Consider the following 26,011-nt stretch of genomic DNA (forward strand, 5'->3'; position numbering starts at 1 on the left):
CAAATGGCCACTTCTACCCCTCCTGGAGCTTGGAGGCCACAGAACTCTGTGGGTGTAGAGTTAGTACCCCTAAAAAGAGCTGAGTGGGGCAAGCTCAAATAGAGTTGGGGACTACTAAGCCATGTATCAGGATCCCGGTGGGCTTGCATAGTGCCTTGGTTTTAAAATGTAATACTGTCTATGTTTGTTATATTTTTATATTGTTACACATATATTTCATTTTAATCTGGCTCACCATGTACTTGGGCATGCTGTGAGCCTCATTAAGTCCGAGGACAGGAGATGACCAGAGAGTACCTCCAATTCCAAGATTCTCTGATAGAACAGACATTTTCCACCAGTGACTTTAGGCACAACTAATACACTCAAGAAGCACTCAACATATCCTTAAATTGATCATTACAAGCTAATGTGTGAATGAAGGCTAATTTTGTTTATCATGGTGTATTATTTTAAAAAGCCAAAATTCTTTCCCAATATGAAAAAATATCCAATATTGAATGAATTAGGAAAAGGGGCTCAAAGAACCCCAAATCCATTCTCATCTGTATGATTTTATTAATATAAGAAAAACAAATATATCGACATAACAACATTTCAACAAATCAGTTTTACCTGATCTATGAAAAAAAGCATAAAGTAGACATACCCCCAGGTCAGGAGCAAGATTTCTCAAAGATTCATTTGACCTTGACCAAAATAAATGTTCAGATTTGTTTCAGATTTATTGTTGTCTTTGTTAAATGATTCAGTCATGTCCAAGTCTTTGTGATTCCATATGGGTCTTTTTTGGCAAAGATACTGGAGTGTTTTCCCATTTCCTTCTTAAGATTAAGGCAAACAGAGATTAGGTGACTTGCTCAGGGTCACACAGCTAGAAGGTATGTGAGAGCACATTTGAACTCATGATCTCCCATCTCTAGGCCTGGCCCTCAATCCACTGAGTCACCTAGCTGCCCTGTTACAGATATAGCATCATATAATTCAATGACTGTTTTGGGACACAGCAATTTTTTTTCTTTGAGGTGGAGGGGGTTCTTTGGGTAGTTTTGGCTGAGGTACAAATTTATTTTAAAAACAGCAGGATTCTCCCCTCAGTTCCATCTTCCCCAGAGGTTTGCTTTATTTAGCTAAAGCACATAATGAAAGTATCCAGGTTTCTGGAAAAGGAATCTAGAGGTATATGGTGAAAAGAGTACCCAGACTTAGAGTTAGCAGAACTGGCTGTAAATCCTAGTCCTGCTTAGCTTGTGGAACCTTGGATAAGTCACTGTACTCTGAGCTTTAGTTTTCTTATCCATAAAATGGGGAAAATACCTGCACTCCCTACCTCCTAGATGATTTTTCAGTAAGCACTTTGTAAATCTTAAAGTGCTATAGAAAGGTGGATGGTTAAAATGCCTCTTATATGATCTCTAATTTGGTTTTTATCTGGAAATTTGTAATTTGTTCACTTTACAGTTTTTTGATTTGTATGCCCAATTAATTGATCTCTGCCCTCTCTAATTTGTTAATATATGCACTCAAGGATATGAATTTCCCCGAGTACTGCTTTGGTTGCATTCCACAGATTTTGGTAGGATGTCTCATCATTGTTATTCAAATGCCTCTTATATGGGTCACATGTAGGTAGCTTAAGGCAATGTGGTACCAGCAAAGTGCCTTGGCTGTGGAATGAGTTCTAAACCATGCCACCGGTAGTCTTCAATAATTGACAAAAAGTATCCTGGCATCACAAAACAATTTCCTCCTTTGAATTTTCTGATCCAGGCTGCCAGCTCCGTTCCTCTTCATCTCCTCAGGACACATTGTTATAATCCCATCTGCAAAGGTGGTTTTGTAGGGCTGGGGCTTAATGGAACCCAGGGTCTTGCCCTGGGTGGGTCCAGCCTCTGGCTGAAGGATTTCCTCTGGAATTTAGCATTAATACTGGACAGGAGGAGGCACAAGCAGGAACTGGGCCTGAAAACACTGCTTTAGGTGCTATTCCTGAAGCAAGTTCCTAGAGATAAGCATCCTCATGACTTCATCACTACCTGTGGAGGGCGAAGGAAGAGATGACTTAGCATTGAGTAATCAGCATCTGTTTCCTAGAGGCTTATTATGTGTTAGGCAGGAGGCAAACACAAAGAATGAAATAGCCCTAATCCTCAAGAAGCTTATATTCTAATGGGGAGACTGAAATCCCTTTATGACTTTGCTCTAGATTCTCTTAGGGCTACATCAAATGAGGGGAGATGCATTCAGCCACTAAAGTAATTTTCCTAAATTGCAAGTCCAATCATGCTAAGCTCCCATGGCTCTCTAGTACCTTCAGGGGCAAATACAAAATGTTCTATTTGGCATTCAAAGGCCTTTGCCGCCTAGTCCCTGACCTTGCACCTTTCTAGGCTTCCTGTTCCTTAACTCCCTAACACAAACTCTGCTTCTGTGGCACAGGCCTTCTAGCTGTTCCACAAACAAAACACCACATCTCTAGGCTCCAGGCATTTTCTCTGGCTGTCCCCCATGCCTGGAATACTTTCCCTCCAGGGCCCTGACTACTGATCTTCAAGGCTTCCTTTAAGTCTCAACTCAAGTCCCATCTTCTACAGGAAACCTTCTCTAACCACTCAATTCCCTCCGTTTATTATCTCCTACTTATCTTCTCCTATTGAACTATCTCCTATTTATTAAGCTATATACATTTGTAATATATACAGCTTGCTTGTTATGTGTTTGCTTGCATGTTGTCTCTCCCTTTAGATGATAAGCTCCTTGAGAGCAGGGGTTGTTTTGCCTCTTTTTCTATTTCCAGAGCTTAGCTGAGCTTGGCCTATAGGAGAAGGCCCTTACTACATGTTTGTTTGAAATTGGAGAAAAAATTTTATAACAAAATTCTCTGGAAAAGGTCTAATTTCTCAAATATACAAGGAACTAAGTTAAATGTACAAGAAAATAAACTATTCCCCAATTGACAAATGGTCAAGAGATATGAATAGACAGTTTTCAGATGAAGAAATCAAAATCATCAATAATCACATGAAAAAATGTTCTAAATCCCTCCTGATTAGAGAAATGCAAATCAAAACATCACTGAGGTACCCCCTCACACTGAGCAGATTGGCCAATATGACAGTAAAGGAAAATAATCATTTCTTACAGCACATGTTGAAAGGGATGTGGCGAAATTGGGACACTAATACACTGCTGGTGGTCCAATCATTCTGGAAGACAATTTGGAATTATGCCCAAAGGGCTTTAAAAGATTGCATGCCCTTTGATACAGCCATACCACTGCTGGGTTTGTGCCCCAATAAGATTTTCAAAAATGGAGATGATCCTGTTTGTTCAAAAATATTTATATCTGTACTTTTCGTGGTGGCAAAAAATTTGAAAAAATGAGGGAGTGTCCTTCAATTGGGGACTGGCTAAACAAATTGTGGTATATAATGGTGATGGAATACTATTGTGCTGTAAGAAATGATGAACTGCTTGATTTTTATATGAACTGGAAAGACCTCTATTAACTGATGTGTAGTGAAATGAGCAGAACCAGGAGAACATTGTACATAGAGACTGATACACTGTGGAATGATTAAATGTAACTGACTTTGCTACTACTAATAGCAATGCAATGATCAAGAACAACACCGAGGGAGTTATGAGAAAGAACACTATCCACAATGAGAGAAAGAACTGTGGGAGTAGAAATGCAAAAGAAAAAGATATGATTTATTACTTGGTTATATGGGGATATGATTGGGGGTTTGGGCTTTAAAAGATCACTCTATTACAAAAATGAATAAATATGGAAATAGGTTCTGGAAGATAATACATGTATAACCCAGTGGAATTGCTTGTCAGCTCCAGGAAGGGGGGAGGGAGAGGACATGAATCATGTAACCATGGAAAAATACTTTAATAAATAAATAGTTAATATATATTATTTAATATTTATATACGTAATATATAAATATATAAAGCAAATATATAATAAATATTTAAAAATAACATATTTTAAACATCTTTTAAAATATTTTAAAAATAAAAATAAAAAATAAATGTTTGTTTGATCAATAATATTTATAAAGTACTTAGTATAGTACCTGGTATATAGTAGTGTAAACAATTAAAAATTATTTTACTAAAAACTTAGTAACCATGGACAACAATAAAAGCATTTAAATAAACAAATGCAAAAAAAAATTGTGTGCAAAATCACAAACTTAAAAGTTTTCAATTTATTTTAAAATATGTAGGGGCAGCTGGGTGGTTCAAAGGATTGAGAGCTAGGCCTAGAAGTGGAAGGTCCTAGGTTAAAATTTGGCCTCAGATACTTCCCAGCTGTGTGACCCTGGGCAAGTCACTTAACCCCCATTACCTAGCCTTTACCACTCTTCTGCCTTGGAACCAACACATAGCAGTGATTCCAAGACAGAAGGTAAGGGTTTCAAGAAAAATGTGTAGTATATATGTGTGCTAATAAAAGCACCCTCTGCTTTTGAATTCCCTTTGGATTTGTTTTACTTTGATACTTTTTTCTCTTGATTTTGTGGTTGTTTTTTCTAATGTAGTCATAGTATTTTTCTTATTCTTTTTTCTTCTCTTTTTATCTCTTCATATAGTTCTATTATTTTCTTCATATTCCCAATATTTAACATTTCTAATGAAATACTACAATCCATTACATTCAAATACTATAATCTATTTAGTCATTTCCCTCCATCATTGCATTTGTGTTGTTTCCAGTTATTTTGTCATTACATAATGTCACCCCACCCAACTTAGTGGGGAGGGGAAGATCAGTTACGGGGTTGTTTACATCTTTGCACTACACATGTGACAATAAGTAACAAATCAAGAACAAGGGAGTGCCCTTTGGGCAGTCCAAAACAGTGTTGAAGCTGCCATTTGTGCACTTGAAATTGAAGGTGGATGCAGGAAGTGACGAAAGATGCTATCTTTTAAATATGATGGTAACTTCCTCTGGAGCAGTTGGTGCTTTTGAACTTAGTGTAGAAGGATCTCTGGTGAGACCTCAGATGGCTTCCCTCTGAATTGTCACGTGGGTAAGTTAGGCTGACTTCCTTTCTCCTCCCTTGGTGTTTCTGGAGGCTCTACCCTCAAGGAGACCTCTCTTGCCTCTCTAATTGTAGGCCTTGTGGCTAGGAGGCTTGTTTAATTAACCTCTGTGCTCCTTTGCTTGGGCCTCTAAATTCTTACCTGGTCTGGACCTCTGGTCCAGGCCAGAGTTTCTCTCTCTCAATTTCCCTACCTTCAACCTTCCTAATTATAAATAAATAAACTTCCATAAGTCAGTTTTGACTTGAGATTATTCTTAATTGAGGATTGATAATAGTTCAATCCTCTGGCGCCCACCTTTTAATATAATGAACCCATAAAACCCCTTTTTCCCCTCTTACAGCTTCCATAAATATCTTCATAATTATGTAGCTTTTTACCCTTGTAAGCTTAAACATTAATATACAATATCTCCAAGTTTTACATTTAATAAAATGTATTAATAATAACTTGAAGTAAAGGAAAATAAAAAGCTAGAGTGAAGAGGGAGCTAACCCAGCCATAGACATGAGAAAAGAGAGTGAAAAGGCAGGATTACAGCCAACTTATAAACAAAACATGAGGACTCAACATGGGGGGGAGAGGAAAGGAATTCTGGGAAATACTAAAGAAATTCTGGGGAATGTAGTCCCAGGGTACAACATCATAATTACACACCTCTCAATAATGCCCTTAGAGCAGTGATGGGCAAACTCTTCCCCGTGGGCCAGATCCAGGCCATAGTTTGCCCATCACTGCCTTAAGCAATTCCCTAATCACTACATCTGGATGTGGAGGCTACATGATGGGAAAACTATGGCCTGGATCTGGCCCACAGGGAATAGTTTGCCCATCACTTCCTTAGAGCATAATCCTAGTAATGGGATCCCTAGGTTGGTAAGCAAGGACAGTTTTACTGCTCTTGATTTATATATCCATCTTATTTTCTAAAAATCAATTCACAACTGCTCTGGCATTGTACTATTAGGCCTATTTCTTCATATTCCTATAAACATTTAAATTAACCAACTTAACTAGTCTGGTTCTCAGATAACATACATTAATTACCAGGACCATATTTAGCTAGATTGATCTTTAGGCAGCAAAAACAATCTGTTGCCAAGACCATACTTTTTCTAAAACCAAGTCTTTCCATCTTGGTCATACCCAGTGGAACTTTTAGTCCAATGCTACAACCTCTCAGGAATGTAGGATTACCTCCATAGTATGATGAGTGTTAGAGTTAGACTTTTGCAGAATATTTATGCTCTCCAAATCACTTTTTTTTTCTTTTAAACCCTTACCTTCTGCTTTGGAACCAATACTGTGTATTGGTTCCAAGGCAGAAGAGCAGTAAGGACTAGACAATGGGGGTTAAGTGACTTGTTTAATTGTACAACTAGGAAGGCCAGATTTGAACCCAGGACTTCCTGTCTCTGGGCCTGGTTCTCAATCCACTGAGCAACTAGCTGCCCCCTCTCCAAACCACTCTGGTCCTACCAGAATCCATGTTTGGATTATATGTATGCTAAGGCTTAGACCTACTGCTAGCCTCAAGCAGGTCTATGAGGGCCCAATGCATGTCTAGCACTCAGGAAGCTTCAGAGAAAACAATAGGGTAGGAGATAATGCACTCTGTTATAGAGTATCCAATACTAAGCTACTCCATAGTGTTAAAATGTATATAAAAGAACAAATAAAAAAAATTATAATTCCTCATACTTGCTTTAATTTCATCTTCATTGATGGAATAAATTTGCCCTTTCCATTTTCAATACTAGTGATTTGATTTTCTTCTCTCTCTTAACCAATTTATCAGTTCTGCTGATTTTTTCATAAAACTAACTCTTCGACTTATTTATTAATTCAATGGTTTTCTTACATTCAATTTTGTTGATCTTGCCTTTAGTTTTTAAGATTTCTAATTTGGTGTTTAGTCAGGGATTTTTATTTTGCTCTTTTTCTAGTTTTTAAAATTGTATTCCTAGTTTGTTGATCTTTTCTTTCTCTATTTTATTAATATATGCATTTAGAGGTGTACATTTTCCTCTAATTACTGTTTTTGCTATATACCATAAAATTTGGGATACATTATTCTCTCATTATCATTATTCTTTTTAATGTTATTATTTATTGTTTCAATAATTTACCCTTTCATCCACTCGCTCTTTAAGATTATTTAGTCACCAGCTGGTTTTTACTTTTTGTTTCCGTGGTCCTTTATTATATACAATTTTTATTGCATTTATTGCATTATGGTCTGAAAAGGATGCATGTAATATTTCTGCTTTTCTACATTTAATTTAACCATATTGTTTTTGTGCCCTGATATTGGTCAATTTTTATAAAGATGCCATGTACTGCTGAAAAGGCGTTCTAAGAATCTATTCATTTTCTTAACTTCTTATTTATTTTTTGTTTAGATTTATTTAGTACTTTGAAGGAGAAAATTATAGTCCCCCATTATTATTATTTTATTATCTATTTCTATTTGGAATTAAATTCATTTTTCCTTTAAAAATGTGGATGCTATAACATTTGGTATACACAGGACTAATATTGATAATGCTTCATTATCCATGGTACCCTCCAATATAATAGTTACCCTGTTCATCCTTTCTCATTATATCCATTTTAGTACCCCAACTCTGTCAAATGATCATGCTGCTACCCTTGCCTTCTTTGGATCATACATGAGGCATAGTATATTCTGCTCCAGCCCTCACCTTCGCTCTATGTGTGTCTCTTATTTTCAGTGTGTTTCTTGTAAACACACATTATCTGCTTCTGGTTTTTGATTCATTCTACTATCCATTTTTATCTGATGGATGAATTCATATCATTCACACTCAATGTCATAGTTACTAGCTGTGTATTTCTATCCATTCTGTTCCTCCTCACTGTTTGTCCCCCTCTTCCTTTCTTTTTTCATATCCCTCCTCAGATATTCAATTTCCTATGACTAGTACCTCTACAATTCATATATCCTTCCCCAAAACCCTCCCCTATGCTTTCTCCTAGCCCTCCTACTTCCAAATTGGTCTACCTTTCCTAAGGTCCCTCCCTTGACCCTTTCAATTCTTTTTCTATCTGCTTTTCCAAAAATCCCTTTTTTATTCCCCCAACCATGCCCTCCTACTTCTTGATATGGGTTTGATTCTAAAAATCTCTCTCCTATCTTATCCTAAGAATCCCTACATTATCCCCTTACCTTACCTCCCTATCTTTTGATATGTACTTGCCTTTAGGTATCCCTCCCTTTTCTTATCCCCTTGCCTTCCCTAACCCATCCTTCCTTCTCTTAGCCCCTTGGTCCTCTAAGGGGATTCCCAGACCCTCCTTTATCCATCCCCATTCCCTCCTGTTTCTCTGTATGTTAAGATTTTTACCCACATAATTGTGTATGTTGTTTTCTCTTTATCTCTCTCCTGTAAGTAGGGTTCTAATACTATGAGCACTCCACTTTCTCTTCCCCTTCTCCTTCAGTTCCTCCATATGAGACAGCTGTTCCACCCTATCTTCTACTCTACTCTAATACCATTTACTCATTCCTTTGCATTCACCTTGACCTTGAGTCTTCTATCCATACATGTTCCTTCAAAGTACTCAGGCAATAATGCCATTCCCAGGGAGCACAGATGACATTTTCCCTTACAGGAATCAAATAATTTGATTTTGGGGAGGTTACTTAAGGTTAGTCTTTCATCATGACCTTTATAGATCAGATTTTCTGCAGAGTTCTGGGTTTTCCCTCAGGAAAAGTTGAAACTCCTTTGGTTCGTTAAGTATACTTTATCTGGTATAATTGTGCCTAGCTTTTCTGGGTATGTTTTTCTTGATTGTAAACCCAGTTCTTTTGTTCTACAAAATATTATGTTCTGTGTCCTGTGTTCTTTTAATGATTTGGCTGCTAAGTCTTGTGGTACTCTGAGTGTAGCTTCACAGTATTTAAATTGCTTTTTTCTTGTTACTTATAGTATTTTTCTCCTTAGCCTGGGAGCTACAGAACTCAGAAATTATGTTCCCATGCATTTTCATCTTTGGGACTCTTTGAGGTGGTGATCTGTAGATTCTTTCCATTTCTATTTTGCCCTCTGATCCTATTATTTCTGTGCAGTTTTCTTTGATGATTTCCTGGAGCATATCTAAACTTTTTTGGATCATAACTTTCCAGGAGTCCAACTATTCTTATACTGTCTCTCCTTGGTCTGTTTTCCAAGTCAGTTGTTTTTGTGATTAAATGTTTCATATTATCTTCTATTATTTCATTCTTTTGATTTTGCTTTAATATTTTTTGTTGTCTTAGGAAATCATTAGTTTCCCTTTTCCCAATTGTAGTTCTTAATAAATTATTTTCTTCTGTGAGTTTCTGGCTCTCCCTTTCCAATTAGGTGATTTTTCATAATTTTCTTGATTTTCTTGCATTGCTCTTTTTCTTTTTCTAATTTTTCCTCCTCTTCTCTCATTTGGTTGTTGACGTCTTTTAAAGGCTCTTCAAAAGCTCTTTTTGAACTTTTAGCCATTAATTGTATTTCTCTGCTATTGTTGAAATAGCTATTTTTACTTCATTGTCTTCTGAATTTGAGCTGAGGTCTTCTCTGTCCCCAAAATAGCTATCAATAATTGGGTTCTTTCTCCTCTGCTTGCTCATTTAAAATTTTTTTTTCATTTTAGTGGCAGCCCAATACACTTAATTATTGGCTTTCTGCTGGAATTCTAGGCTTCCTAGGGTGCTTGGGTATGTTACCTCAGGTTTTAGGATTTTTTTAAATATATGTTTGTTTTTTCCCTGGGTCTTATTTAATTATTCCACTTTTTATAGTCCAGAATAGGATGTAATCCCAGGTCCCCTGCTCAATACCCAGTCTGTGATTGATCTCAGGTATTCCATCTAGAGCCCACAAGCAGTTCTGTCACTGCAACTGCAAGCAGACAATCTACCTGCCTCTAAAGCAGCAGTCAGGGACTCCAGTCTCCTGTGAGTCACTATTAATGATTGGGTCCCAGTCCCTCAGCAACCACACTCATCTTTGTCACTCCTCTCCTATTGCTACTGTAGAGCAGGTGTCCAGTACAAGTTCCTGGGACCCCCAAAGTCCCTTATTGATTGGTAGCAAAGCTTGATGTCCTGCCTTCAGAGCCTGGCAACCAGATTCTGGTGTCCAATCCTTCAACCCATAGTTGTGGGTCATGGGGTGATCTTTGGAGCCATGGCTGTAGTTGACACATCTGCTACCAAAGTGAATCCAGTGTTATCCTCCAAGAAGCAAACTACCTGGCTCCACAAAGAAGGCGAGATTGCTAGTCCTGCCCCCAAGTGCTGCCTTTTTGATTCTATGCTGGTTTCTCTATTTCTTCCCTCAGGGTCTGCAGAGGTGGGACTGAGGCCAAGGAAATCAGAAACCTTCCTCCCTAGTTGTCCCTGGCTATTCAGCTTCACTCTAGACTCCTGCCTGTTTTTGCTGCTTTTAGCATTGATTCTGCGGAGTAATTTTTGATTGTTTATGGGGAGTAGTAGGAAAGAGAGGACACTTCATACCCTACTCTGTCATCTCATGAGCTTAGTGTAAAAATTTATGAGTAGTCTGTACCCTTTTCTTTGGCACCATAAGATAAGCTTTGGATTTTAAGGGAAGAAAGGATTAATCTTAAAATTTAAGCTACAAGTTTGCTTCTTTTTCCACCCTGATTAAATAAGAATAGAGACAAAGCCTCTTATTTATCTGTAAATGAGCCTCTTAAGATAGTGGGGTAGAGGAAAGATAATGGGGTAGAGAAAAGTGGACATACTTTTGCCCTGTATGATTTCCTAATGTCTGGAAAATCTGCCTCTTGTCTAGAATAAGATTGGAGTCCTACAGTTGGAGATGCTTTGGAAAGGGCTGCCACTAAGAGAATAAATTGGAGTACCAGGAGGAAGTGAGGGTTTATTTCCTGTGAATCCAGAACAAGAAGGTGTGCATAGCCCTAGCTCTTGGCAAAGAAAGCAAAGCAGTTGGCCACATGTGTCTGGAGGCCTTCTTTTTCTCTAATCTGCTTTTTAGTATTTAATAAATAATTATAAATTAAGATATAGTTCTCTAGAGAATTTTAATTAATAGTAAGTTCCATGTAAAATCCTAGGTATTATTATTATTATTATTAGCCCTGGATTACTTAAGTGGTAAGCACCAGAGATGGTTTTCTTTTCCAGAGTAGCATGTTGTTTAACCCCCTATAACAGGGGTCGGCAACGTATGGCTCTTTCTGCAAGAGCCATGAAATCAATTTTTTTTTCAGGCTCTGTTACAGGAGCGGCACTGTGAGCACTGTAGGGCTCTCATGAAATTACATTTTAAAAAATGTGGCGTTTATGGCTCTCACAGCCAAAAAGGTTGCTGACCCCTTCCCTATAAGCTTATGCTATATAAAATAAGGGTACTACATCTACTATCTACTTCAGAGGGCTGTCATGAAGGTCAATGAGATGATTCAAACAAAATGTACAAACCATAAAGTTATGATTATGGTGGAAGAATGAGAAGAGAGTTCTCTCCTGAGAACTTCACCATTATACACGGTGTTAGAGGAAGAGGAGGGAGGGAAGGACACATGGGAACAGGTCTCTTCTTTTCTCTGCAGATGTTCACCAGCACTAAGTGAATGCTCCGTTCACTCAGTGACCCTGCACAAGGCACTATGTCTCCCCAGCCTCACTTTTCTATAAAAGGAGAGGGGAGTACAAGATGGCCTCTGAGGCTCCCAGCTCTGTGATCTGGGGATCTAAGCCTGGTTTCCACCTTTTTCACCCCCTGCCAAGTACCTGTCATAACTTTGGATTGAGGTGGCTAAACCCCAACCAACGTTTATTGTTACCTTCCAAAATCTGGTGGACCCGAGAGTCTCTTACATACTGTTGAACTGCATAATCCTTCAAGTAGCCATAGCCACCATGCATCTGTAAGGCCTGGTTGCATATCTGTAGGGCAGAAGGGTGCTTGGGTCAGACAACCCGAATGAAAGCAGAAAAGCGAAGAGATGCCTTTATTTGTTCTCTTAAACTAGTTGTTGTGTTACAAGAGGTTATGTTTCATGTATCATTTCTCTGTGCCTTAGTTTGTAAAAATATATAAAAAGAGCCTAGTCCTGTGATGGTGAACCTATGGTACTGGTGCCAAAGAGGGCATGCAGAGCCCTATCTGTGGGCATACCTCCTATCATCTGTCAAAGTTCCTTACTAGAAAGCTAGAGGGTCTCAGGGCAGGGCTGTTCCCCTCCCCCTTTCCATGGGCCTGAAGACATTCCTCACTTCCCCCCACCCCTCTGCCCAGTAGTAATGAGAGGGCTCCTTCCTCCCCTGTCTGGGGTAAGGGGAGGCGCAGGGCATGGCACATAGTCTCTGAGGGGAAGGGCATGGCACATGATTTCTAAAATGTTTGCTATCACTGCTAGATTAAATGATCTTTGGGATCCATTCCAATGCTGAGATTTTATGATCTATATATGATTCACATTTAAAACAGCCTGGTTTCAACCACAGGGAACATTTGTCTTTGGATTGAACTTTTCATGAACAAGAAATAATGGTTCAGTATTTGGTCTGTGTGTCCCTAACAAACAGGCCATTCAGAAGGATCTGGGTGAGAGGACCTGGGTTCAAATGGCAATTCTAATACTGCAAAGTACCCATGTCACCTTGGGCAGGTCAACTTTGCCTGGGCCTTTGTCTTCATCTATAAAATGAAGAGGTTGAACCAGATGACCTCTGAGGTCTCTTTTAGCTCTCTGACTCTTCACGATTGTGAGCTACCAGGGAGCTAGTTTCCTCTTATCAACAAAACTTTGGCTAGATTTATATAAAGTTATACTGTCACTCAGTGGTGGAAACTAGAGATCATTAAGTCATTCTACAAATGGGGAGTGGTATGGGTAAACAAACACATATGTTAACCTCAGCATAGTTCTTTGGATTGCCAATGCTATGGTCCTAATGTGAAAAATAACCATTATTTTACAAAGTGTATGTGTTGGGGAGGTGGGGATGAGCAAGTCTTGAGCTCATTCAGGATTTGGATATTATATTACAGAACATGGCCCATCACAAGATTGAGATAGTCCTTTAAGGCTAAGACCTTTGGACAAAATTTTAATTTTTCATAAAGGGGCTATTCTTTAACCTCAATATTTCTGACTCCAGTGGTTGCTGTTTGCCTCTTACCGAAAAGCACTCTTTTGCAGCAAAGAGCTTAGCCATGGAGCAGAGGACCACAGCCTCTGCTCGCTCCTCTTGCAAGGCCACGGCTGCATTGCGGATGATTAGTCGGGAAGCCACCAGTCGAGTAGCCATGTCAGCTAGTTTGAACTGCAAGTACTACAGGGAAGAAAACAGGAAGGAATGAGAGAGGTTGGAGTGGCTACAGATGCTGAACTTTTTATGAGATTCATAAATTACAAATATATATTATTTATAAATCTTTTCTATTTTGAAACTACAGCATCAAAGTCTCCTGTGTCATTTATTAGAAGAAATTCACGGCTTAGTCCTCTCCATCCTTCTGTGATCTCAAGGTAGCAGAACTAAGGTTATCACAAAGCCTAGAAGTTCCAACCAAAGGCTGGATGTCAGGTAAGAAATTTATTTCAAGTATAGTACTTATGGCCTTACCTCCCTCACATTGCTCTCCCACTATACTGAGAATGTGGGTTATGAAAAATGTCCAGTTGACTCCAGAGTGTGGGAAAGGTATAGAGAAAACTCTCAACAATCACCTGGTTGTTGGCCAGGAGCTTTCCAAACTGCTTACGGACATTGAGGTGGTTACGGGCCAGGATGATTGAAGCATGAGCGGCTCCAAGGGAGCAGGAGGCTATGGGAGGATTACAGTAAAAACATTTCAAATGAATAGGTAGGGCAAACAATTGGCGTTCTCCAGTTCCTTCCTTCCTTTTCATCTCCCCACTCCCTCCCCTTCCATTCTCTTACCAACATTGATCCTCCCTCCGTTCAATCCTTTCATGGCAATAAGGAAACCCTGTCCCTCATCTCCGATCCTGTTGGCCACAGGTACAACACAGTCTTCAAAGATCACAGCTCTTATTGGATGGGAATTCCATCCTACCTGGAAAAAATAAGGGACAACAGCACTGCCCAGAAGCACCTCACAGGATGCCAATTCTATTCTGAAAAAATAGGATTTCTTCAGAATAGAAGTGAATAGAAAATATCAGAATAGAAAGTTCTCTGAAGAAAGCTTGTGAGTTTCAGTTATGGGTGTCTTGGTCCTAAAGATCTTAAATTTAGCATAAAGAATTTGGGCTTAAACACTTGTCAAAGTGCTGGCCAAAGAAGGTTCTGGCCTATATATCAGTCATATCCTATGCCCTGGCTGCCCCAGATCCTTAAAGTCAGTGATCAGCATTTATATTAGACTTCTATTCTCTGTAGTGCCCTGTGTAGCATTTTGCACATGGCACACTAAAAAACAAAGAAATAAAAAAAAAACAACAAAAACCCCAATCAGATTTAATTCATGTTATATTATAGGCCGTTTTCTGATCAATGATACTGAGAAATCCTTGGAGATGACAAGGGCCCATTGTTAAGAATGTGGTAACTTTGGCATTTATTCTAGGAAGGATAAGGTCAGATACATTATCTCTTTTCTAGACTTCTTCCCATCAATCACTTCTTATAAGACCATAATAATAATAGCAATACTAATGATGATGATGATAAGCTGGCATTTATATAATGATTTAAGTTGTGCAAAGTGCTTTACAAACATTATTTCATTTTATCTTGATGACTCTCACAAGTAGGTGCTACTATTTCAATGTAGAGGAATAGACATTCTTTTTTTCTTTTTTTTTTTTAAGACCTTATTTTCTATCCTAGAATTGATACCGAGTATTGCTTTGAGTAGTAAAGGCCAGGCAATAGGAGCTAATTGACTTGCCCAGGGTCACACAAGTAGGAAGTTCCTGAGGTCACATTTGAACCCAATCTTCCTTATTCCAGGCCTGGAGCTCTATCTACTGTGCTACCTGGTTGCCCCCAGGAATACACTTTCTAATTGGTCTTTTGATCTATAGTAATCTGGGGTCTGTGGCCTTGGCTTTTTTTTAATATCTGAATAACTTCTTTTAAATTTATTTTTTCAGTTAGATATAGAAACAATTTTTGACAATTTTTTCCTGACATTTTAGGATTCAGATTTTCTATCTCACTCCTTTCCTTTCCCTTCATAAGGTGGTAAATAGTCTGATATAAGTTATACCAGTACTTTCATGCAATACATATTTCCATTTTGCTTGTTCTATGACAGAAGATATATATCACACCTACAATAAAAAAACTCATTAAGGAAATAAAGTGGAAGATGGCCCGTTTCCATCTTCAATCTAGGTAACTGTATTTCAATATAATGATTTCTTCATTATTCTGTGTATTTTATTTTGTGCATGCAAAAACATTATTCTGAGAGGGGTTTTAAAGGCTGCACCAGACTGCCAAAGGGATCCATATCAAAAGGCAGTTAGGTAGACACTGGTCGAGTGTTGACCCTAGAGTCAGGAAGAATTGAGTTCAAATCTTGCCTCAGATAACTTACTAGCTATGTGACTGTAGGCAAGTCACTTAACCCCCCTTGCTCACATTATTTTCCTCTTATGTAAAATGAGGACAATAAGAGTAAAATGAGATGTTATTTCTAAAATGTTTTGCAAAAGCATTAAAATACTCTACAAATCCCAGCTTTTAGGAATTATGACACAAAAAATGTTTAAATCTCGTGGTCTATACAATCTGTGCATGCCCTGAGATTTATCACTGACTCTGGCCAAAGTCTCTGCAAACTTCTCGGAAATGGATATGGCTTGACGCTACAAGATTTCCTAATTCTCAGGGTTATATGTTTTTATGAAATTACTCAGGGAAACTAGAGTAAAAGACTAGTGTCTTTTAAACTTTTGGGGGGGAGGGGGATATCTATAAATATCGTCCTCCCCTCCAGGCTTTATTTTATCTTCATTTGAAGAAGCAGCAGCAGTTTATACCTTTTTGATTGGCTTTTGGCCAAAATGGGAATCTGTCCAAAAGAACTCTTTTTATGAAATAATATTGTCCATTCATGTTTCCAGAGTTGAGACTAGGAAGAAGACCCCAGAACACTGGGGAGACCCACCACAGAGGATTTAAGTAAGGACAAGCTTTGCACAAAGAAGGTTGGGATCTTTCCTAATGAAGGGAGTACCTACATTAATTAGATTAATAGAATGCACAGCTGACAGAAGTATGCAACATGCCTAAACAAATGTGTTTGTCATTGAATTTGTCTGATCCATAACCTTATCACTTTCTTCACTTGTTTAATAGGTATAAAATCCTTTGGTGTTTCAGTGCTATAAATCACTCTAATTCATATACTTCTTTTTCTTGAGAAAAATGGGCAGAGAAATCACTGCTTTAAGGGCAGAGAGGTAATCAGATTTCTCAAGCTATTATTCTTAAGGCTAGGACAAGTTGTGCTGATATGGGCCAAGAGGGTCCAGGATCTGATGTTTCCTTGTCCAAATATTCTTCTCACCTTCTTCTCCTTCTTCCCAAAACTGAGGCCTGGGGTGTCCTTCTCAATAACCAGGCAGGAAATCCCTTTAGGGCCTGATCCTCCAGTGCGACACATGACCACATAGATGTCTGATTCACCAGCACCACTGATGAAAGCCTGTGGGATTGGAGAGTGGGATGAAAAAAGAGAGGAAAGCTTGAAGCCTCAGAAAACTACTGGAGGGCTCACTATATTAGAACCTTAAATAATAAAGGTTGGAGAGAGGGAAAGAGGAGCTCATCCAGTCCAACTCTATTGGAAGGTACAAGGAGATCCATTTGATAAGGATAGGGAAAGGTTAGATTTGAGAGGAATTGATTGGGGCCAGATCAGAATTCATAGGATCAGGAAAAGGTGAGTAAATGGAAATGTAACAGGTGTCAGAGAACCATTCTCCTGTCAAAGGCCCTGTGGAATCCTGGCCGATAGATGGGATCTAAGAGCACATCTGATTTCTGTGAAAGAGCAATGGACCAGGGAGGAAAACCCAAGAGTGAGGAAAACGGGTACCTTGGAGCCATTAAGGATGTAATGATCCCCTTGCCGTTTGGCTGAGGTCAAAAGAGAGGCAGCATCACTCCCACTTCCTGTGGCAGGGACAAAGGGACAAGGAGGAATGTTGATGAATACACCCAGCTAAATGAAGCCACAGACCTTCCATGCTTCCCAGGTTATCTCCCTCTAGAACTAGAAGGAATCAAAATGGGAGCCCTGGGGCATCAAACTTTTTTTCATTTAGTCTGTCAGATTTTGATTCTTCAGTTGAGGTCAAATAGGTGAATAATTGACTAAGGTCTTCCTGCAGGTATGCCCACCAGACCTACTATTTCTGCCATCACCCAGGTAGGGAAAAGGCTTCCTACGTTTGGTTTTGTTCTTTGGTCTTGTGGACCCCAGAATTCTCTGAGTCCCTGCTACCTCAGAACCTGGTTATTTGTCTTCTTGCAGTTAAACCGCTAAGAGACTCAGCTTTTTGGTATGACCTGGATATTTGTGTCTAGGGAAGAAGAATTATAGCCTTGACCATGCTCTGAAGTGTGGGAAGCCCACCTGGCTCAGTCAGACAGTAGGAAGCAAACTTCTCCATAGAGCAGAGTGAAGGGCAGAATTTGTGCCTCTGTTCTTCATTTCCAAAGAAGTCAATCATCCAGGTACACATGCTGTCAGGGACAAAAAGGGGAGAGGAGAAAGAAATGGAGAAGAAGACCAGTAGGAAGAAAAAGGTAAGATGGAAAGAAGAAAGAACAAAAGATAAAGGGGAGAAAGAAAGGAGACAAGCAGGGAAGGGAGATATTCTTAGTCATAAATTTTGGAGAGAGGGCTATCTGAATATAGACCCGAGGGTAGATGACACCCAGAGAAAACTGAGACCAAAATATTCATCTCATTGGTTTTGTTACTCTTAAGAATGATGTCAAATAATGAGCTATGCTACTTCTGCTTATTATCACAGCAGTTTTGTGATATAATTCCTTTTTATTGCCTTTTTCTTAGGATCACAATGAGCTTAATTGGAAGCTCCAATAGAAAGAAATGGTAGCAGGGTTCTGGTACCATCCCTGCTTGGGTGAAAAGGATCTCCTTCACGTAAATCTATAACTGTGGCGAGGTTGGCAGAGCACAGGTACCTACCTATATGGACATATCCAGAGATGTCAAATAGGCAGCCTAGATGGGTGTGTGCAGTGGCCTTGAGCTTCTAACAGACAGTGTGCTAGGTGTAACCTAGCTTCACAAAGGAAAAAGACCTGGAAAGCTGGGAGTAGTCATGTTACCCTGAATGGGATATTCCCCATAGCCACCCTTTGAAGCATTCAGTGGCAGGACTACATTGAACAGGCCTAGGCACTCACTTGTGGATGCTGATGTAGGCTGTCGTGCTGGTGCAACCTGTAGCCAAGGCCTCAAATATGATAGAGGCATCAAGCCGGGAGAGCTCTGACCCTCCTACATCAGACCGAACATAGACACCAGCAAAGCCCAACTGTGCTGCCCGCCGCATGCTCTCCACTGGAAATATCTCCTGTGCGGGAGAAAAGAGAAGTGTTCACCAGGAGCTGCATTTATAGATTTCAGAGGGTCTGAGTGGAAATTCAATATTGTGGTACAATAGTACCTTTTGGTTCTCAAAGCTCAGGTATGTCTCACAATGAGCCTAGAAAGGCTCTGAGCATGGGTCAAGTGATAGAGAGCTTGTTGATCATGCAAGGACTAGCCTGGCTAAATTTGGCATTATGGGGGGCAAAAAGAGGGGTGTGAGAGAATGATGCATATTTTGTTTACAGCAACTCTTGAGGACTGTCTATATATGTAGTTAATTTTTTGGTCATGGATCTCTTTAGCAGGCTGCTAAGTCTACAGACCCCATCTATGAATATTTTTAAAAACAAAAAATGAAATATATAGGATTACAAAGGAAACCAATTACATTGAAATATAGTTAGCAACATTTTTTAAAAATTAGTAAACCCTAAGTTAAGAATCCTACAACTACACTAAGTCATGGAGGGGCTGCAATTTATATCAGTGGTGGAAATACTCTGATGAAATCACAGATTCTTGAAGTGCACTAAGGCACTCTTGGCAGGGAGAGGTACAGCCTAAGAGAGCTTCCCTCATTCTGTGGCACATAGCAGGTACTCAAAAAAATACAAAATGTCTGAGAGAATCAGTAGGTTCTCTGAGGCTGAGTTTCTTGCACTGGAGAGCTTTTCCTTTGTTAGATTGTAGATGAAGGAGCACTAATTTTAAGTCATATCCTGTCCTAACAGAAAGAAAACCCCCATGAATGTCTTCTCAATGAAACCTTATTTGGAGGGTCCCAAACCAGTCAGGAAAGTAAGGAAAGACAGGAATGGGTGACTTTGGTACCCAGAAGGGGCATTCTTACCTTCTGGTCCCATTCTGCCATTTGGGGGGCCATCTCCTGTGAGGCAAAGTCAAAGGCTACTTTCTGGAACGCCTTCTGCTCATCATTAAGGCCCAAGGAAGCTGTGGAAAAATATGTATAAATGCAAGAACTAAGACAGAGTCTGGAAGGTCTTCAGGGAAGTAACATCTTAGATATTCAAGACACTAATTCACTTCAATCCAATAAACATTCATTAAGTCTACTATGTTCTTGACACTGGGCTAAGTCTAGAGATATAATTCATCCTAGGCCTGCAGTTTCTAGTCACATACGTGTCTTCAAAAGCAAGTGCCCCAGCATAGCATCAGAGTTAGCAAATGACAGCATGTGTCAAGGTTGATCTATGGAAACACCCAGAGCATTCTCCTTCTATTTAATGCAAAGATAATATATCAGCAAAACTAGAGGTGGTGGTAAAAGAAACAAGAATGTATAAATGGAATATCCCATGAGTGCCAGATAGCATGATGATGGAGAATGTTAAGGAATTAATAATGTGGACAAAATCAGTCAGTACAAGAATTACTCTTCCTCCTTCCCTCCTCTGCTCTGAAGGCAGCTGGCAGTAAGACCTGAGTGAAAATCTGACCTCAGACATTTACTGGCTGTGGGACCCTGGACAAACTTTGATTGCCTCAATTTCGTCAACTGTGAAATGAGGATAATAATAGCATCTGCCTCCCAGAATAGTTAAGGATCAAATAAGATGGCATTTGTAAAGCACTTACCTAGCACACTGCCTGGCTCAGAGTGAGTGCTACGTAAGTATTAGTTATTATTATTGTTATAAGGTATGTGATCCTGGGTAAGTTATTTAACCTCTGTTTGCCTCAGTTTCCTCAACTATAATATAGGGATAATAATAGTACCTACCTCCCAGGGTTGTTGTGAGGATCAAATGAGGTATCTGTAAAGTGCTTAATATGGTGCCTAGAACATAGAAGCACTATATAACTGCTAGATATTTACTACTACTACTACTACTACTACTACTACTACTACTACTACTACTACTACTACTACTACTACTACTACTACTACTACCTATGTGACTCTGGGCAAGTGATCTGGCCCGTCTACCTCATTTTCCTCAACTATAAAAATGGGATAATAAAAGCACCTTCCTCCCACAGTTGTTAGGAGGATCAACTGAGATGATATTTATAAAGCACTTAGCATAATGCCCAGCACACAGTAGGTGTTAATAGATGTTTGGATCCTTCCTTCCTTTGTTCGGTATACTCCCCCTCTCAGGCTCTGATCTGCTATCTTAGCCTACCTCTTAGCTCCTTATTCATTCATTTTTTTTATGAACCTTCCATCTTAAAATCAATGCTCTATATTGACTCCAAGGCAGAAGAGCAGTAAAGACTAGGGAATGGGAGTCAAATTATGTAATGGCTGAGCCCAGTTTTGAACCCAGGATCTCCTGTCTTTGGGACTGGCTCTCTATCTACTGAGGCATTTGGCTGCTCTCTATTGGGATTTCTTTTCAAGCCTTGCAGTCCTTTATTGTGGAAGCTACAAGAACCTGTTTAATCCTGACCAGGGTGGGGGGGGGTACTCCTTGATATCTGAATTGTCTCTTTCTGACCATTTGCAGTATTTTCTCCTTGACCTGGAAGTTCTTGAGTTTGGCTATAACATTCCTGGGGGTTGTCTTTTGGCAATTTAATGCAGGGGGTGAGCTATGGATTCATTCAATGTCTATTTTGCCCTCTTATTCAAAACTATCAGGGCAGTTTTCTTGTATAATTTCTTGTTATATGATGTCAAAGCTTTTTTGTTGTTGTTCCAGGCTTTCAGGTAGACCATTAATTCTCAAATTGTATCTCCTTTCCAGGAGATATGAATCTGTTTTCCAGGTTAGTTGTCTTTTCAATGAGATATTTCATGTTTCTATTTTTCATTCTTTTGATTTTGCTTTATTAATTCTTGCTATCTCACAAAATCATTAGCTTCTACTTGCCCAATCCTAGCCTTTAAAGACTGATTTTTAGCTATGATCTTTTGATTTTTCTTTTCGGTTTGGTCTATCCTGCTTTTCATGGCTTCTAGCAGGTCAATCTGGTCTCTAATTTGCTCACTACTTCATTTGATTTCTATGCCTCTCTTTCCATATGGGCTTTTTCTTTCATTTCTTTTCCCCATTTTTCTTACTTGGTTTTAGAACTCCTTTTTGAGTTCCTCCAGAGCTTGTGATCAATTTCCATTTTTTGGGGAAAGTTTGGATGTTTTTGATTGTTTTTCACTCTCTTCTGTTGCTTCTATATTTTGCTTTTTTCCCCCACAGAAATTTTCCAGGGTCAAGAGTTGTTTTTTTTTTTTTTGCTTATTCCTTTCATCACTAGTAGATTGGAGTTCCTACATGTTGGTGGTCATTGCTTCCTCAGATTCTGTCTAACAGGACTTTACTTTGGTAATATCTTCCTTTCCCCATCAGAAGCCTGAGTCAGGGCAGGTAGATCTGTGACCTTCCCAGACTTTGCTGCCTTGGCTATGGCCAGCTGTGTTTCTGCCCAAGCTCTGCACTTTGCTGCCCAAGCTCTACTTACTTCTGCCTAGAGTCTTGCTGCCAAGGCCTTGCACTGCCCTCAGGGGTAAGTCTGTGGTGCTTTCAGCCAGCCTCTGAGAATTTAGAAATTGCCCTGGCCCTCACTCTAACTCTGGCAAGGTAAGTGGAGTGGGGGAGAGGTAATCAGTTTGCACTTTATAATTAGTGCAGTTTTGCTCCTTTATAGCATGGGAATCCCCACTCACTGCCTACCTGTGTCCAGTGGGAGAGCCAATTTACTTATCCAGTTTTGATTTCTGTCCTTTTAGGATGTTTTTGTAATGATTGGTTGGAAGGTGATTCAGAAGGTTTCTGTTTCTATGCCTCCATCTTGACTCTGCCTCCCCCGTTGTTGTTTTTTTAATCCTTTAGAATATACAACTCTTTTATACCTAGAGCTTCCTAAAGCCTTTGTTCTTTACGTGCCTGAATCAACACAATCCTTTCACCCAAAAAAGAAAGAAGGTATATTTTTGTTTATATGAGAGATGAGATATTGGTCCAGTGTCATACATTTTGCTAGTCTCCGTACTGCCTCACCTATGATGATGATCACAGAAGGTTTCTTGGAAGCTAAACAGCGAACACAATTACAAATTACTATTTTATTTTTACCTAATAGAAATCACTATTATCTGATGAGGTGCCACAGACAGAGACACAATAAGGAGGCACCAGAGGATGTGTCTGCAGTGCTTGAGGTGAGAAAGATCTCACTAAAGAAACCTATCACAGAGATTACTTTCATCTTAAGAAAACTTGATGTACCCAATACAGAATGATCAAATAAATAAATGAGAGGGTGATTCTTTCCTGTACAATGGGTCACCATTTGCTTCCTTTGAACAGTTGGCTCCCTAAGTCTTAGAACATATATGATTACATAAAGAAAAACACAACTTCTTTAGAAGTCTGGGAGGAGGTCTGAGTCAGATGAGGCAGTGAGGACTTTGTAGAACTTTGTTAGGAGAATATGTCTGTCACCAAGGGTTTCAGGATCTCCTTGTCTAAATACATACTCATATAGCAGTCTTTAAACAATAAGCTACTGATAGTGGATGACAGGGAGATGTCTGAAAATACAATGGGGTCCCTTCTACACAATGGTCCCTGGTGGGGGGAATAAAGAAGTAGGAAGACATCATTAATAGCTATTGGTAACTATCTAAGGAATGAAGGGAAGGAAATGACACAATTATTTTCAAAGATTGATAGTTTAATTGCAGTTTTCTTGTCTGTAAAAATAAAGGAGTAGAAGTAGATGTTCTTTTAGATTCTTTCTAGCTCTAAATCCAAATACATGTCAAACTAGTGGGTGGGTACATATATTTCTGGTGTCAGAAATGGGGTTCAGTAACTGGCTTGATTTATGAATTTTAATAACAGGATTTCCCCACCTTTCAAATTTCACTTTTACTAAAAATAGGGCATGGAAATAAAAAGAATTTGGGGGGGTGCCATAAGGAAAAAAATCAGACCACCTTTAAAATTATCAAAGGCAAATTCCACTTTGACTATTACTCCTAGGAAAATGGCTTAATGTCTGAATTCTGACAAAAAGTCATGTTATTTAATAATACAATCCTTCAGAGATATTGTGAACTATAAGACTGAAGGTAACTAAACAGTGATCAGAAGTAAATAACTTCCAAACTAGCCTAGATCCTATTTACTAGTGAATATATGAAAGAACATCCCTTGTTATAGTAGCCTTTGATGATCTCTATCAGTGACTAAATTTTAGGGCAAGATTTATGTAATGGACTCCTCCAGTAATTTAATGAAGTCTATGTTTGGCCCCCTTCTCAGAATGTTTTTAAATGCATAAGATAAATAATTAAGATTAAAAAGAAAGCTTTGTATTGAAATATTTGAAATATATGTATATAGATGCATACACACATAAATACACAAATATGCATCTATATACATATACACTCATTATATGTACATATGTAAACACACATAAGCACATATTACAACCTGCACTCCCCTTCCCCAAACCAAGTTCAAAGATCCCAGATTAAGAACCTTTGCTCTAGGGGTGGGAAAAGATGGAAGTAGGGAGGGTGGATGACCAGAAGAAAGTCAGAAAATCCTTCACCTTTTTGATAATTCAATGTAGATTCCTCAAAATGATAATGACTCAAAACTGACTCTTAGTCAAGGCTTTATAGCACTCACTTAAAGCCAGAAGGGACCCCAGAAATCAAGTTTGACTGTCGTTTTTCTCTCAGCAGGTTAAATAATTTGCTCAATGTCACCCAGAGAGTTGGTGGCAAAGTAGAAATTTAAAGCAGAAGTCAGAGATTGTGGGAATTGAAACTGCAGCCTCTAGCTTCAAATTTATCACTATTTCATGCAGCCTCTCATTGTTACTCAACCCATACTCAAAACCTTTCCATCTGAATTGTACATACCTGGGCCTGTCCTCAGCTGGCATAGCTTTCAAAATTCAAGGTTGCTTCCATACCACGAGGAAGCATCTAAACAGATCTTTAATCTTAATGCAAATTAGAGAGAGCCAAAGAGATGAAAAGAAAGACAACTTCCAATTGGAGAGATCAGTTTTGGATAGCTGAGTTTGAAATGTCTGAGAGATCTCTAAGTAAAGGTGCTCAACAAGTAAACTGCAAGTATTTGGAACTGAGTAGAAGATAATGATTTTGGATTAAACAGTTTATCTTTTAAATCCTAGGAGTGGCTGAGATGATATGAAATAGCTATTGGGAAAGAACAAAGTTGGAAGAACTGCCAAAAGAAGGTGGAAAGAAGCCAGAAAAGGATCAGGAGAATGAGTAGTTAAAAGAGCAGGAATCCAGGTAGCTGAGCGGCTCAGTGGAAAGAGAGGCAGGCCCAATATTGATTCTACAAAGGAAGGTAAGGGCTTAAAAAAAAAGAAAAAAAACCAGAAGTGATTCACCTATAGTTTCTTTCTCTTCTAATTTCTTCTGTTCATTTTGCCAGAATCTACTTGCTTTGGGAAGCCCTAAACCATATTGCTACTTCATTTCCCAAAGGGCTAAATTGCCCATCTAATGCTTGTATAATTGAAATAATTACTATCTAGACCAGGGGTCAGCAACGTATGGCTCTTGAGCCATATCTGGCTCCATCTCCCGACTGGCCAGTCCCCCCAGGATGTGCCCCAGGGGGCCTTACAGTCCCTGCCCCATATTCCAGCATCTTCCGCCTCCATCCTCCTCCTTCCACAGGCTTTTATGGCTCTCACCGCCAAAAAGGTTGCTGACTGTTGATTTAGACCATATATGCAACTTACAGAAACTGAATTAACATGTAGATTCTCCTGCCACATTTTTGTGGTATCAAGTATTGAGATTCTCCAGGACCTCACTTAAGAGTAGGAGTTTTACAACATTGCACTTTCCATCCTCTTTGGGGTGACACAACTCTATCTGTTAATCCATTGTTATACTTTTTGAAATGGTGTTCTGGCAGCGCCATTAACTGTGCTCTTATGACATAACTTGTAATTACTATGACTCAGTTGTCAACAGGTATTTTCTTCCCTGATCATATCTGCCTTTTGTCCGATTAGCAGGGGAAATTAATTTGTAACTCATATCCATTCTCCGCAGAAGGGTTACTAAATTCCCTACTCACCACCCTAGCAGGACCTATGGCTTTCTGAATCTTTAACCCCCTGTATTTGTTACCTTTTCCCCAATTAGAACTGTTTTTCAGATCCTGTGTCTTGGAGCCACTTTGGTTCAAAGATTGTTGGTTGTCTAGGAGACTGTTGGTATTCAATTTCATGCCCCTTTTGATCCTGGATTCCTGAAAATAGGTAAAATGGCAGACTAGAAAGAAAACAGGTTTGGGGTGAAAGTTGTTTGCACCTCATATCCCTGACTTTAAATTCCAGCTTTGCTACTATCTAGTTGGGTGACCCAGGGT

At 39.2% G+C, this 26,011-nt stretch overlaps 1 protein-coding gene across 1 annotated transcript in view; it reads right to left on the reverse strand.

Moving 5' to 3' along the window:
* Nucleotides 1-1,086: 1,086 nt before the first annotated feature.
* Nucleotides 1,087-26,011, reverse strand: part of ACAD8 (acyl-CoA dehydrogenase family member 8) — a 28,185-nt gene continuing 3,260 nt past the window's right edge. Inside the window, exons 2-11 of the mRNA XM_044668315.1 lie at nt 19,519-19,619; nt 18,482-18,651; nt 17,679-17,788; nt 17,139-17,215; nt 16,608-16,745; nt 14,006-14,141; nt 13,792-13,889; nt 13,241-13,393; nt 11,899-12,001; nt 1,087-2,036 (exon numbers count right to left, since the gene is read on the reverse strand). Of these exons, the coding sequence (XP_044524250.1) occupies nt 1,984-2,036; nt 11,899-12,001; nt 13,241-13,393; nt 13,792-13,889; nt 14,006-14,141; nt 16,608-16,745; nt 17,139-17,215; nt 17,679-17,788; nt 18,482-18,651; nt 19,519-19,619 (1,139 nt within the window). The 3' untranslated portion in view covers nt 1,087-1,983. The remainder of the gene's footprint in view (nt 2,037-11,898; nt 12,002-13,240; nt 13,394-13,791; nt 13,890-14,005; nt 14,142-16,607; nt 16,746-17,138; nt 17,216-17,678; nt 17,789-18,481; nt 18,652-19,518; nt 19,620-26,011) is intronic.

Source organism: Gracilinanus agilis, chromosome 3 (assembly GCF_016433145.1).
Source record: "Gracilinanus agilis isolate LMUSP501 chromosome 3, AgileGrace, whole genome shotgun sequence".
Lineage (NCBI taxonomy): Eukaryota > Metazoa > Chordata > Mammalia > Didelphimorphia > Didelphidae > Gracilinanus > Gracilinanus agilis.